This window comes from Acipenser ruthenus, chromosome 43, assembly GCF_902713425.1.
Source record: "Acipenser ruthenus chromosome 43, fAciRut3.2 maternal haplotype, whole genome shotgun sequence".
NCBI classification, from domain to species: Eukaryota; Metazoa; Chordata; class Actinopteri; order Acipenseriformes; family Acipenseridae; genus Acipenser; species Acipenser ruthenus.
In genome coordinates, this window is record NC_081231.1 from 382,918 (window position 1) to 397,115 (window position 14,198).

At 44.6% G+C, this 14,198-nt stretch overlaps 2 protein-coding genes across 3 annotated transcripts; both read right to left on the bottom strand.

The window, feature by feature from the left end:
- Positions 1-422: 422 nt before the first annotated feature.
- On the bottom strand, positions 423-6,879 carry LOC117967793 (sorting nexin-15-like). The gene is made up of 8 exons (XM_059012144.1): positions 6,666-6,879; positions 5,590-5,625; positions 5,296-5,416; positions 3,307-3,422; positions 2,334-2,571; positions 1,957-2,130; positions 1,587-1,835; positions 423-1,042 (listed from the first exon to the last, which is right to left on the bottom strand). Exons 1-8 carry the CDS (start codon positions 6,762-6,764, stop codon positions 930-932), a joined length of 1,146 nt encoding a protein of 381 aa, XP_058868127.1. The 5' UTR covers positions 6,765-6,879; the 3' UTR covers positions 423-929.
- Positions 6,880-7,487: 608 nt separating this feature from the next.
- Positions 7,488-12,357, bottom strand: LOC117967751 (ADP-ribosylation factor-like protein 2). Of its 2 annotated transcripts, XR_009311544.1 has the most exons (6): positions 12,126-12,357; positions 11,182-11,292; positions 10,160-10,322; positions 8,798-8,878; positions 8,019-8,463; positions 7,488-7,968 (listed from the first exon to the last, which is right to left on the bottom strand). XR_009311544.1 is itself a non-coding variant. In XM_059012151.1 (5 exons), the coding sequence occupies exons 1-5, from the start codon at positions 12,188-12,190 to the stop codon at positions 8,329-8,331; spliced, it is 555 nt and encodes a 184-aa protein (XP_058868134.1). In that variant the 5' UTR covers positions 12,191-12,357; the 3' UTR covers positions 7,488-8,328. The 2 variants fall into 2 exon arrangements, 1 of the variants encoding a protein (XP_058868134.1); XM_059012151.1 differs by having other exon boundaries at positions 7,488-8,463.
- Between the last annotated feature and the right edge of the window lie 1,841 nt (positions 12,358-14,198).

Consider the following 14,198-nt stretch of genomic DNA (forward strand, 5'->3'; position numbering starts at 1 on the left):
AATAGGGGTGGTAGAGGACTGGATCACTCCATTCATTTCAATAGGGGTGGTAAAGGACTGGATCACTCCATTCATTTCAATAGGGATGGTAGAGGACTGGATCACTCCATTCATTTCAATAGGGATGGTAGAGGACTGGATCACTCCATTCATTTCAATAGGGGTGGTAGAGGACTGGATCACTCCATTCATTTCAATAGGGGTGGTAGAGGACTGGATCACTCCATTCATTTCAATAGGGACTTGGTCAGGACCCCAAAAAATCATACAGAATTATACACAATGTCGGTTTACAGAGGGATGGATTATACAAGATTTATTCCACTTATCATAACAATTCTGAAATTCTCACTCGTATAAAGAACACCAATAATGAAAATAACACTTTAACAAAACAAAACAAAAAAAACATGAACATAAAATTGTATTTGTTGTGGTTTATTATTATTATTATTATTATTATTATTATTATTATTATTATTAGTAGTAGTAGTAGTAGTAGTAGAAGTAGTATTATACTAAAAGGGGGTTAAATTATTAGTCATGTTAATAACATCTTATTTACAATAAAATAATATATATATTGGAAGCAGAAGACAATAGCATTGCAAACGGAACCGGAATTGGAATTACGGAACGCAATGCCGATTCCAATTCTAATTCTAATCGCCTGCCAGCACCCTGCATGTACAGATTCAAGATTCAATAAACCTGCAGACTTTGATCTGAAATAAAACACTGGACAGCGTTAGCTTTAACTGTAACATCCCGAGGAGGGATCTGTCGCTTGCCCCCCCGATTCTTATCATAGGCACCGCGTGATTAAGGATGAATTATGAGTTACACCTCTCACAGGAAACACACCAGCGAGGGGGGGGGGGAGGGGCAGGGGGGGAGTTGTCCCAGGTTTCGGGCTGCTGTCTCCAGCCTCAGTCTCGGGGCGGCTCCCCTCTCAGCTGCAGTGTGACGATGCTCTCAGCGTGCTGCAGGTACTGCACCACCCTCTTCTTCACTGCCTCCCTGCGCTCTGCAACCGGGTCTCCTGGGGAGAGAGAGAGGCTGGCTGAGTCACGCAATCGTGCGAGGGGTCGATCGGGGGGGGGGGGGGGGGGGGTCTGATTCCCCGTTCACAGCGAATTCAGAAACAGCTGCTTGGGTTTGTGACGATAGCAGCGACCCTGAGCAAGTCACTTCACCTCCTTGTGCTCCGTCTTTCGGGTGAGACGTAGTTGTAAGTGACTCTGCAGCTGATGCATAGTTCACACACCCGAGTCTCTGTAAGTCGCCATGGATAAGGGCAGCAGTGTGGAGTAGTGGTTAGGACTCTTGACCGGAGGGTCGTGGGTTCAATCCCAGGTGGGGGGGACACTGCTGCTGTACCCTTGAGCAAGGTACTTTACCTAGATTGCTCCAGTAAAAACCCAACTGTATAAATGGGGAATTGTATGTAAAAATAATGTGATATCTTGTAACAATTGTAAGTCACCCTTGATAAGGGCGTCTGCTAAGAAATAAATAATAATAATAATAATAATAATAATAATAATGGCGCGATGGCTTGGCGGGGCTCTGTTCTCGTCCCTCACCTTGCGCCCCCTCCAGCAGCATTGCCACCCCAGTCTGGTAGCAGTGGAAAGCACAGCTATAGTCCCCCTCTGCCTCTCTCTCCAGCGCTGCGCTGATCTCCTCCGCAGCTCGCTTCAGGTACTCTGGCAGCTCTGGCCCCGCCCCCGAGGTTCCGGCCCCGCCCCCTGCGCCTTCCAGGAGCCGCAGGCTATTGGCTGACTCGGCCACGCCCCCCTCCAGCCCATTGGCAGGGGCTTCTGGACCAGCGGCTTGAAAAAAAAAAAAAGGTTGAGATTTTTTTTATTTCTAGGGTCCTTGTACAAAATAATTTGGGGACCCCTTGTTAATAATTATTATTATTATTATTATTATTATTATTATTATTATTACCTTGTTTCTTGGCGCAGGGGTCGAACAGGGCAAGTTCGCTTTCAGAAAGCCGGCACCGAGGGGGCGGGGCCTCTGCAGCTCCTTGCCCCTCCCCTTCAGAGTCGAACAGCAAATCAAATTCCTCCTGGGATTTCAAATGGACGACGCCCACTTCTGGTGGGGGGGTGCTTTCACCTGCAAAAAGAGAGAGAGAGACACAGAGAAAGAGAGACAGAGAGAGAGAAAGAGAGAGAGGGAGAGAGAGAGAGGGAGAGAAAGAGAGAGAGGGAGAGAGAGAGAGAGACAGAGAGAGGAGAGAGAGAATATATTTACTGTATATTAATCAAATCAACTGTGAAATCACAAAACAACAGAATGAACAAACAGGGCTGCGCTACCGTGACAACGCTCGGTCGCCGCCGGCGATGGAACGTCCTCGGGTTCCGTGTAGGCCTCGGCCGCCTCCTCCCAGTTTCCTGAGGGCGACCCCGGGATCTCCCCCTCTGTCTGGGGCTCTGCCTGCTCCACCTCCCCTGCCTCTCCGGAGCTCAGAGGCAGGGGGATGAGAGGAGGGGGCAGGGAGGCGGAGGACTCGGAGACAGGAGGCAGGTCCAGGGGCTGTCGGACTTCACCTCCCTGTGCAAAAGACATAAAGGAAATAAACTGTCAAATTGTCAAAAAACAGAGGGAGGCTGTTCAAAAAGCATAAGAGCCTCCCTTTCTCTTTCTCTGCTCCACCAGCACAGAGCAGAGGGAAGCTGTTCAGAGAGTACAAGAGCCTCCCTTTCTCTTTCTCTGCTCCACCAGCACAGAGGGAGGCTGTTCAGAGAGTATAAGAGCCTCCCTTTCTCTTTCTCTGCTCCGCCAGCACAGAGGGAGGCTGTTCAGAAAGTATAAGAGCCTCCCTTTCTCTTTCTCTGCTCCGCCAGCACAGAGGGAGGCTGTTCAGAAAGTATAAGAGCCTCCCTTTCTCTTTCTCTGCTCCGCCAGCACAGAGGGAGGCTGTTCAGAAAGTATAAGAGCCTCCCTTTCTCTTTCTCTGCTCCACCAGCACAGAGGGAGGCTGATCAGAGAGTATAAGAGCCTCCCTTTCTGTTTCTCTTGCTCTACTCTGCCAGCAGAGCAGAGGGAGGCTGTTCAGAGAGTATAAGAGCCTCCGTTTCTCTTTCTCTGCTCCACCAGCACAGAGCAGAGGGAGGCTGTTCAGAGAGTATAAGAGCCTCTCTTTCTCTTTCTCTGCTCCACCAGCACAGAGGGAGGCTGTTCAGAGAGTATAAGAGCCTCTCTTTCTCTTTCTCTGCTCCACCAGCACAGAGCAGAGGGAGGCTGTTCAGAGAGTATAAGCACTACCCCCTCTGTATTAAGACCTACCCTGAAAAAGTCCTTGAGCTGGGGGCTGTTATAAAGAGCTGGGATATTGACTGTGAATCTCAGCATGGCTTCTGCAGCTTTCCTCCTCTCTTCAATCACAGACGCCTCAAATCGCCCTGCAAAAAAAAAAAAAAACACTAGATCTCCTGATCTGCCCCTCCTGCTCTGCTCTGGACTCGTCTGACCTCAGCACCACGTTACTGGATCCTCAGCTGATGCGCTATCCTTGCACTATCGCACTGCTAACATGTCACTGTGGATACAACTCACTGTGATCCTAACCTGTTGCATCCTAGTTCATATTGTATTCTAGTAGTGTTATTATTATACATAGCATCCTAGTTCATATTGTATTCTAGTAGTGTTATTATTATACATAGCATCCTAGTTCATATTGGATTCTAGTAGTGTTATTATTATACACAGCATCCTAGTTCATATTGGATTCTAGTAGTGTTATTATTATACATAGCATCCTAGTTCATATTGGATTCTAGTAGTGTTATTATTATACACAGCATCCTAGTTCATATTGGATTCTAGTAGTGTTATTATTATACAGAGCATCCTAGTTCATATTGGATTCTAGTAGTGTTATTATTATACATAGCATCCTAGTTCATATTGGATTCTAGTAGTGTTATTATTATACACAGCATCCTAGTTCATATTGTATTCTAGTAGTGTTATTATTATACATAGCATCCTAGTTCATATTGGATTCTAGTAGTGTTATTATTATACACAGCATCCTAGTTCATATTGGATTCTAGTAGTGTTATTATTATACACAGCATCCTAGTTCATATTGTATTCTAGTAGTGTTATTATTATACATAGCATCCTAGTTCATATTGTATTCTAGTAGTGTTATTATTATACACAGCATCCTAGTTCATATTGGATTCTAGTAGTGTTATTATTATACACAGCATCCTAGTTCATATTGGATTCTAGTAGTGTTATTATTATACATAGCATCCTAGTTCATATTGGATTCTAGTAGTGTTATTATTATACATAGCATCCTAGTTCATATTGGATTCTAGTAGTGTTATTATTATACACAGCATCCTAGTTCATATTGTATTCTAGTAGTGTTATTATTATACACAGCATCCTAGTTCATATTGGATTCTAGTAGTGTTATTATTATACAGAGCATCCTAGTTCATATTGGATTCTAGTAGTGTTATTATTATACATAGCATCCTGGTTCATATTGGATTCTAGTAGTGTTATTATTATACATAGCATCCTAGTTCATATTGGATTCTAGTAGTGTTATTATTATACACAGCATCCTAGTTCATATTGGATTCTAGTAGTGTTATTATTATACAGAGCATCCTAGTTCATATTGGATTCTAGTAGTGTTATTATTATACACAGCATCCTAGTTCATATTGGATTCTAGTAGTGTTATTATTTGCACTTGCTGTAAACTACACTGTGTTTAAATATGAAGCTTGCATTGTAACCCTGCGCTGCCCTGTAACATCTGTAAGCAGATAAAGGCGTCTGCCAAATACATAAATAATATTAATAACTGAACGTGAAACTTTTCAACTCTAAACTATCAACAGCCGTACTAGTCAGGGATCTTAATAAGACTCCCGCTGCACAGCAGTGTGATCCAGTCCTGGTTTCACTGGGAGTTTAACAATCAGACACACCTGAGCTTGTTAGCTAGACACACTGGGGGGCTGATCAAGCTGGTAGCAGTAAAACCTGGACTGGATCACACTGCTGTGCAACGGGAGTCTGATTCCCAGCCCTGCAATGTAATTCCAGTGCAGTCTAGTCTAGCGATATTAAATTGCAGTTACAATGCAGGGGTAAGACTCCCGTTGCACAGCTGCAGCGCAAACCTGGACTGGGTGAAACCTCTTTGCAAACCAGCAGGGGCGCTATTCTCAAACGCAGGCTCGGGTCCCCCTGGCTCTCCCCTCCGTGTGGGGGGTGGGGGGAGGGGGGGGGGCAGCTTACCGAAGACCTGAGCCCGGGGGAAGTCAGGGAACTCCTCCAGCCTCCTGAAGAGATTCCTGTGGGTGTAGGAGAGCTCGCTGTGCAGCTTCTTCAAGTCAGTGAAGCGCCTCCACACCACCACCTGCAAGCGAGGAGAGGGACTCCAGATCAACAGGGAAACGCAGGAGGAGGAGAAACACTCCCGCTGAGGAGCACTGTGATCCACTCCGGGTTTTACATTCACTCTGTGCGCTTTAATAATAATAATAATAATAATAATAATAATAATAATAATAATAATAATAATAATCTTACCTCTTTCACATCTTCGGGATTTCTCTTAGAGACAAACTAGAAAATAAAACAGAGGAAAGCAGGTTAATCCATCTAGAATAACAGGAAAAACTGAATCCATTCACCATGCTTTCCCCTCGGTTATGCTAAGAGTCTACCACAGATTACCCTGGTTTGCAATGCGTTTTAATATGCTTTACCAGACCTCTCTGTGCTTTACAATGCTTCCCTATGCTTTACCAGACCTCTCTGTGCTTTACAATGCTTTCCTATGCTTTACCAGACCTCTCTGTGCTTTACAATGCTTCCCTATGCTTTACCAGACCTCTCTGTGCTTTACAATGCTTCCCTATGCTTTACCAGACCTCTCTGTGCTTTACAATGCTTCCATATGCTTTACCAGACCTCTCTGTGCTTTACAATGCTTGCCTATGCTTTACCAGACCTTTCTGTGCTTTACAATGCTTCCCTATGCTTTACCAGACCTCTCTGTGCTTTACAATGCTTCCCTATGCTTTACCACACCTCTCTGTGCTTTACAATGCTTCCCTATGCTTTACCAGACCTCTCTGTGCTTTACAATGCTTCCCTATGCTTTACCAGACCTCTCTGTGCTTTACAATGCTTCCCTATGCTTTATCACACTTTGCTGTGCTTTTACTGTGGGGGAAACTTCTGGTCAGGAACTGAAATAACGCTTAAAAGGGAGATGAAATGCTGCAAAAACATTACAAAGCAGCCTGACCTTCAAATGAGGGCAACAGCGCTTAATAACGAACGGGAGGCTGTCTGGTCCAGTGGTTAAAGAATAGGGTTTGTAATCAGGAGGTCCCCGGTTCAAATCCCACCTCAGCTACTGACTCATTGTGTGACCCTGAGCAAGTCACTTAACCTCCTTGTGCTCCGTCTTTCGGGTGAGACGTAATTGTAAGTGACTCTGCAGCTGATGCATAGTTCACACACCTGAGTCTCTGTAAGTCGCCTTGGATAAAGGCGTCTGCTAAATAAACACATAATAATAATAACGATTATTCGGCCAGGCTGTGAGCTTTTTGTCACCAGCCGCTGACCAAGTTTCATAACCGATCGAGGCTCACCCGGGCGCAGACTTTGTACTCGGTGAAGCCCTTTTCGTGCGTCCTGTGGTCTGTCACCGTGTAGAACCGATGGTAGTCTTCTTTGAGTTTCCGTGACATTGTGAGCCAGTTGTTAGTTACTATTAATCAATGCACAGTCGACATCATCTCTGCCTGGCAGCGTCGATGCTGGAAAGCGCTCTCTTTAAATAAATGCATAGTTTGTAAATCCACTTCCTTAATCGTCACCGCGCACGCAGCGACGCGCAGTGTAGCTCCGCCCCCAGTTGAACAGTAAGGGATCGTCGCTAAAGTTCACCCCTTCGCTGGGAGAAGCAGGCGCCGCGCCAGGCAGGGATCGTCCACACGAATATATTGCGTTCGCCGCGTTCTCTTTGAATAATTTGCTTTCCACGTACTGGAAAGGAGAGATAGGTGTCAAACTTTGAGATGGAAACGCGTTATTTACATACTAACAGTAAAATAAGACAAGACAAGAATCTCGGAACAAATGCATTGAGATCAAAACAAAACTCCTCTAGGCGCCCGTCCACACACGTCACTGCTGACGTAATCTTCAATGTTATTATGCCGACGCACGGTCTATTTATGTCATTATTAACAGGGATGGGAATGAGACTCCCGCTGCACGGCAGTGTGATCCAGTCCTGGTTTCACTAGGAGTTTAATAATCAGACACACCTGAGCTTGTTAGCTAGACACACTGGGGGGCTGATCAAGCTGGTAGCAGTAAAACCTGGACTGGATCACACTGCTGTGCAATAGGAGTCTGTTTCCCATCTCTGTTACATTCCAAGTAACAGATGAATAAAAAAACACACGTGAAATTAAATTAACATTTATTATGAGTAATAAAATAACAATTACAGCTTACAAAAAAAACAATATTTTCTCTTTTTTTTTCCTTGCAAATGAAGCATTACATTACTCTTCACAGGAATGCACAGAGTTTAATCTTAGTTTTATTCTCCATAAATAAAAGATTGTATTTGAAACACGTTGCTGTGGGCGTGTTGTTTGGCTGTATTTGAATGTATTTCATCTTGTATAAAGACGCTTGCCAACGTTTGTGTGCGATTGCAACGTGTTAGTTAATTCTACCAGGCCCCTCTGGGGTTTAAGATAAGAGATTCACAGGGTATGGAAATCAATGGAAAATCCTCACAAACACTGTAAAAAAAAACAACCTGTGTCTAGCGTTGAGTTTTCACTTTTTATTTTTTGAGGACTTATAAAAAGGTCCTTGCGAGTTTTTAAGTCAATCAAATTCAGTTCCAAATAACACTTTAATGTATTTATCTATCTGTGTGTGTGTGTGTTTATGCATGTGTGTACCTGTGTGCATGTCTATACCTGTGTGTGTGTGTGTGTGTGTTTATGCAGGCATGTGTGTATCTAGGTGTCCCCCTCTGTGTGTGTGTGTGTGTTTATGCAGGCATGTGTGTATCTAGGTGTGTCCCTGTGTGTGTCCCTGTGTGTATCTAGGTGTGTCCCTGTGTGTGTCCCTGTGTGTATCTAGGTGTGTCCCTGTGTGTGTCCCTGTGTCCCTGTGTCCCTGTGTCCCTGTGTGTGTGTGTGTCCCTGTGTGTATCTAGGTGTGTCCCTGTGTGTCCCTGTGTGTGCGTGCGAGACGGTGTATTTATTTCTGCATGCACGTCACTCCTCAGTCGGCTGTGAATATCCTGCTGGAGATATCGTCAAGCAGCCAGTCAATTCCAGACAGCAGGTTCTCTCCCGTCACCGCGCTGCAGCCCATAATACACCAGTGATGAGTCTTTATGCCGTCCAGGTCTAGAGCCTGCAAGAGAAGGGAGAGCGGAGAGGGGTCCCGTGAAAGCAGGGCTGAGACACGGGGGGGCTCTGCAGCCCCAGGAGGTCCAAATCCCGGCTCAGCCACTGACTCCCTGTGTGTGAACCTGAGCAAGTCACTTCACCTCCTTGTGCTCCGTCCTTCGGATGAGACGTAAAACAAACGAGCTCCTATTGGAAGTGACTCTGCAGCAGCAGCAGCAGCAGCAGTTATTGATGAAGCAGAGTTCACTCTCCTAGTCTCTGTGAGTCACTTTGGATAAAAGAGTCTGCTAAATAATAATAATAATAATAATAATAATAATAATAATAATAATACTCACCTCTCTGATGGCGTCTTTAGACAGGGCCCCAGGCAGGTCTTGTTTGTTTGCGAATACCAGTAGTGTAGCTCCGGACAGACGCTGTGGACACAGACAGACAGACAGACAGACAGACAGACAGACAGAAAGAGCTCTTAAGTTAAGGAAGCTGCTTTGTGTCTTGGTGGGACTGGGTTTCAGGAGACCAGGTTTCAGGTCGCTGCGTGACACGCCAGGCAGGGAGACTTGGGGGTTTGATACAGCAAACCTCAAACCAGGCAGGGAGACTTGGGGGTTTGATACAGCGAACCTCAAACCAGGCAGGGAGACTTGGGGGTTTGATACAGCGAACCTCAAACCAGGCAGGGAGACTTGGGGGTGTGACACAGCGAACCTCAAACCAGGCAGGGAGACTTGGGGGTTTGATACAGCGAACCTCAAACCAGGCAGGGAGACTTGGGGGTTTGATACAGCGAACCTCAAACCAGGCAGGGAGACTTGGGGGTGTGACACAGCGAACCTCAAACCAGGCAGGGAGACTTGGGGGTTGATACAGCGAACCTCAAACCAGGCAGGGAGACTTGGGGGTTTGATACAGCAAACCTCAAACCAGGCAGGGAGACTTGGGGGTTTGATACAGCGAACCTCAAACCAGGCAGGGAGACTTGGGGGTTTGATACAGCGAACCTCAAACCAGGCAGGGAGACTTGGGGGTGTGACACAGCGAACCTCAAACCAGGCAGGGAGACTTGGGGGTTGATACAGCGAACCTCAAACCAGGCAGGGAGACTTGGGGGTTTGATACAGCAAACCTCAAACCAGGCAGGGAGACTTGGGGGTTTGATACAGCGAACCTCAAACCAGGCAGGGAGACTTGGGGGTTTGATACAGCGAACCTCAAACCAGGCAGGGAGACTTGGGGGTTTGATACAGCGAACCTCAAACCAGGCAGGGAGACTTGGGGGTTTGATAAGCGAAACTCAAACCAGGCAGGGAGACTTGGGGGTTTGATACAGCGAACCTCAAACCAGGCAGGGAGACTTGGGGGTTTGATACAGCGAACCTCAAACCAGGCAGGGAGACTTGGGGGTTTGATACAGCGAACCTCAAACCAGGCAGGGAGACTTGGGGGTTTGATACAGCGAACCTCAAACCAGGCAGGGAGACTTGGGGGTTTGATACAGCGAACCTCAAACCAGGCAGGGAGACTTGGGGGTTTGATACAGCGAACCTCAAACCAGGCAGGGAGACTTGGGGGTTTGATACAGCGAACCTCAAACCAGGTCTCCTGGAACCAGGACTCCCACACGACCCCGACTCTGTGGAGCTCTCCCCCCTCACCTCCTCCAGCAGCAGCCCCTCCCTCTCCCTCTCCCCTCTCACCTCCTCCAGCAGCAGCCCCCCAAGCTCTCTCCTGCAGTCCTCCAGTCTCAGCCGGTCTGCACTGTCCACCACCCAGATCAGCCCGTCCGTGCTCTCAAAGTAATTCCTCCAATAGGAGCGCAGGGATTTCTGCCCGCCCACGTCCCAGACATTCAGCTTGAAGCTGAAAGAAAAGCCACGTCCCTCAACACTGAAAGAACCCAAATTCAATTCTAATGACAAAAGCTCGGACTGTATCTTGTAACTGTAATCTGATTGCATTTTTCTGTATCTTGTAACTGTAATCTGATTACATTTTAATGTATCTTGTAACTGTAATCTGATTACATTTTAATGTATCTTGTAACTGTAATCTGATTACATTTTTCAGTAGCTTGTAACTGTAATTGGATTAAATTTTTCAGTAGCTTGTAACGGTAATTGGATTACATGTCTAACTTGTAACTGTAATTGGATTACTTTTTCAGTAACCATAGAGTTGACACAAACTGTTTTAAAATTACATAAATTGTAAAAAAAAACAGTTTTTTCTTTCTTTGATCAATGAAACAAGTCTTCAGTTCGTGGACTGCGTGAGTGAGCGGGTATTTTTTTTAATTTTTTTTTTTCATAGCAGTTTAACCCATTAAAGTACCAAATAAATTAACTGTTATTTGAAAAAAAAAAAATTCACAACACGAGCTGAATTCATGTAATTTGATAAATCTAAATCACATCTCTCTTCACCAGGAACAAAATAATCATTCGTTTTGTGTACTAGGGCAGCAGTGTGGAGTAGTGGTCAGGGCTCTGGACTCTTGACCGGAGGGTCGTGGGTTCAATCCCAGGTGGGGGACACTGCTGCTGTACTCTTGAGCAAGGTACTTTACCTAGATTGCTCCAGTAAAAACCCAACAGTATAAATGGGTAATTGTATGTAAAAATAATGTGATATCTTGTAACAATTGTAAATCGCCCTGGATAAGGGCGTCTGGTAAGAAATAAATAATAATAATAATACAAAGGGCAGCCTGCTCGCTCACCCCCTGTGCTCCAGCGTCTTGATGTTAAACCCCAGAGTGGGGGAGATGGTGCTGATGTCCTCCCCGTTGAATTTTTTCAGGATGGTGGTTTTCCCGGCGTTGTCCAAGCCGCTGGGACACCCCAATAAGGACAAACACACCAGGGAGCGGAGCTGCGCGACCCCGACTATTCATTTTCCAAATTACACGCATCATACACATGGGACGGGTCATATGCAAAACACAGTCATTATCATTATCAACTCAACACGACCATCGTGACAGTAAAAACAGACGCAGTGAAGCGTTCTTCCCTTTGTATATAAGTTAGTGATCCGCAGATGTCTCAGCCGCACGAAGAGCACAGCGTGTGGTTTTCACTAACTCTGCTGTGCAAAATATATATATATTTTTTCTATGGTTAAATATCGGGACTGTTTTTCCTCTGCATCGGGACGCGGGACGTTTGCTGAGAAAATCGAGACTGTCCCGGCCATATCGGGACTGTTGGCGTTGTATGTAAACAACGTGCCAATAAATACTGACCGCTACAGACAGAGCAGCTTTCTCTATGAAGAACACGCTGACCAAAACATACCACAATATAAACTTACAAAAAAATCATTCTAATTAAGTCATGGACCGCTGAAAACCCCACGTTGTATTATTATTATTATTATTATTATTATTATTATTATTATTATTATTATTATTATTGAGAAACACCCGAGTGTGCTTCTTGGTGCATCAGCGCACTAGCGACCGGGTGAAACAGCATTTTTACAGACAGTGTGCAGCGTCCTCAAATCTTTCACGTCTGAAAAACAACAAATGCAAGTTTTAAGTTCACGCCTTTACTAATGCCTTCGTTTATTATCAGAAATCTGACCGGGCAAGTACGTCACAAAGTTTATATTAAAAAAAAAAAAAAATCAACAATAATAACAAAACACAAAAAAGGATACAGCATCAGCAACCGCACTTCTTTCTCCTTTTGCTTCATCTTCTTCAGGATAGTCAGTAAACCCATTTAAAACCGCGACCGTGCTTGCTTTGAACGATGCACCGAATCGGAACGCACACAGATGCGCTGTTATATTAATATTACACAGCAACTCTGTAACCCTGTGTGCTTGAAACGCCGTCCGCACCAAGACCCGCCCCTTTGAGCAGTTCTGATTGGTCAAACGGGGAGAGATTTTAATAATCCTGCATTCTGATTGGGCAGGAGGGACGCCAGTCACAAAATAACGTCAGTCCCAACCCCGCCTCTAAACCGGCTTTTAGAAAGAGATCTATAGACGGGGACAGCGACGCCTAGAGGCTTGGATCCGACAGCACATTATTATTATTATTATTATTATTATTATTATTATTATTATTATTTATTTCTTAGCTGACGCCCTTATCCAGGGCGATTTACAATTGTTATAAGATATCACATTATTTTTACATACAATTACCCATTTATACAGTTGGGTTTTTACTGGAGCAATCTAGGTAAAGTACCTTGCTCAAGGGTGCAGCAGCAGTGTCCCCCACCTGGGATTGAACCCAAGACCCTCCGGTCAAGGGTCCAGAGCCCTAACCGCTACTCCACGCTGCTTAGCCCCAACCAGATATAATAGCAGTTCTTAATGTATGGTTTACTTATATCATTTTAAACTATATTTGATTTAGGGATATCAAAAGATCATCCCATTTTCAATATTGGATCCTTGACAACCAAACCACGCCCCAGTCTTGACTGATCGTGTTTGAAAATGCAATCGTTTTTAAAAAGAGAAGGCTTGGAATAGGAAGTGAGGCAGATTGTACATTATTTACTGGAACTCTTTCGATCCCCCAGGATGCACCGCTTAGGCACGGACGGAAGTTTCTATGTTAAACCAGCGGAAGTTGACTCTCTTGTCTGTATAGAAGATTTTTGGGTGGCGGCGACTGAGGCGCGGATTTATCGGGGCGAGGCTGCCACCTGCTGGTGAAAGGCTGTTACTGCATCCGATGTTGTAATTCGAAATTGTCATTCAAAACCGATCCCAGATATTCAATAGATCACATGTTTATCAAAATACAAGATTCTGGAGGGGGGGGGGGGGGGGGGGGAAGGCGTAATTTAACTGTGAATCACCTCTATAAAGTATACTTACAAATACAATTAACCTAACCAGATGTGCCAAACTTCACATTTCAATGATATTAGAAATGCAATTAATTACGAATTTCATAATTACAAATGCAATGGACAGTGTTCAAGCGCCGTTCTTTGCTCGATACCTGGCCGATACTGCACTTAATTATAACCATTTCCTGTATCTTGTACTTGATTTTGCTCTTACAGGTATCCGTATTCACGTTTTTTTCTCATCTTATTTGAAATCGTTCTCATCTATTCATCGTACTCGCTGCGCTGCTATTACTGGACTTGATTCGTATAGCAAATATTTTTACTGTCAGTTTAACTGCTCTCTGTCGAACTCGCTTTGAAATATAATTGTTTAAAGTGTTCTTTAGTATGCACAATACAGATTGTATTGTGCTTTATAACTGCTCTTTATCTGTAATGCGATATTTTATAACGTGATAATTTGTAAGATTTTGTAACAACTGTAAGTCGCCCTGGATAAGGGACCCTTAATCGAACTATTCATGAGCTTCCTTAGAACCCTTTGATCTGTTTTCAGCTTTTAAACATAAGTAACGCGAAATCGGCAGCTTATTAGGAGAGGAGAACAATTTGAAAAAAGGGTCTAATTAAGCTGCGTGTTGTTAATTCAATGAAGGGTCTGGTTCAGTGATTGAGAGCTCAGTTGGAATGGAAACCAGCAGACACAACAGAGGGGGCCCGGGACCGGGGTTCGGAAGCCTTGTTCCAATAGACACAGGACACAGATGAAGATTCAAAACAGAACAAAAACTGTCAGCTCCTTGGAATTGATTCAAATCTTCTTTGAATTGCTTTACTGCAATTCAAAGAAAAGGGAACTCGGGATGTTCCTGGAATCAATTGAAAACTAACGCGTGTTCCTTTTCTCTTA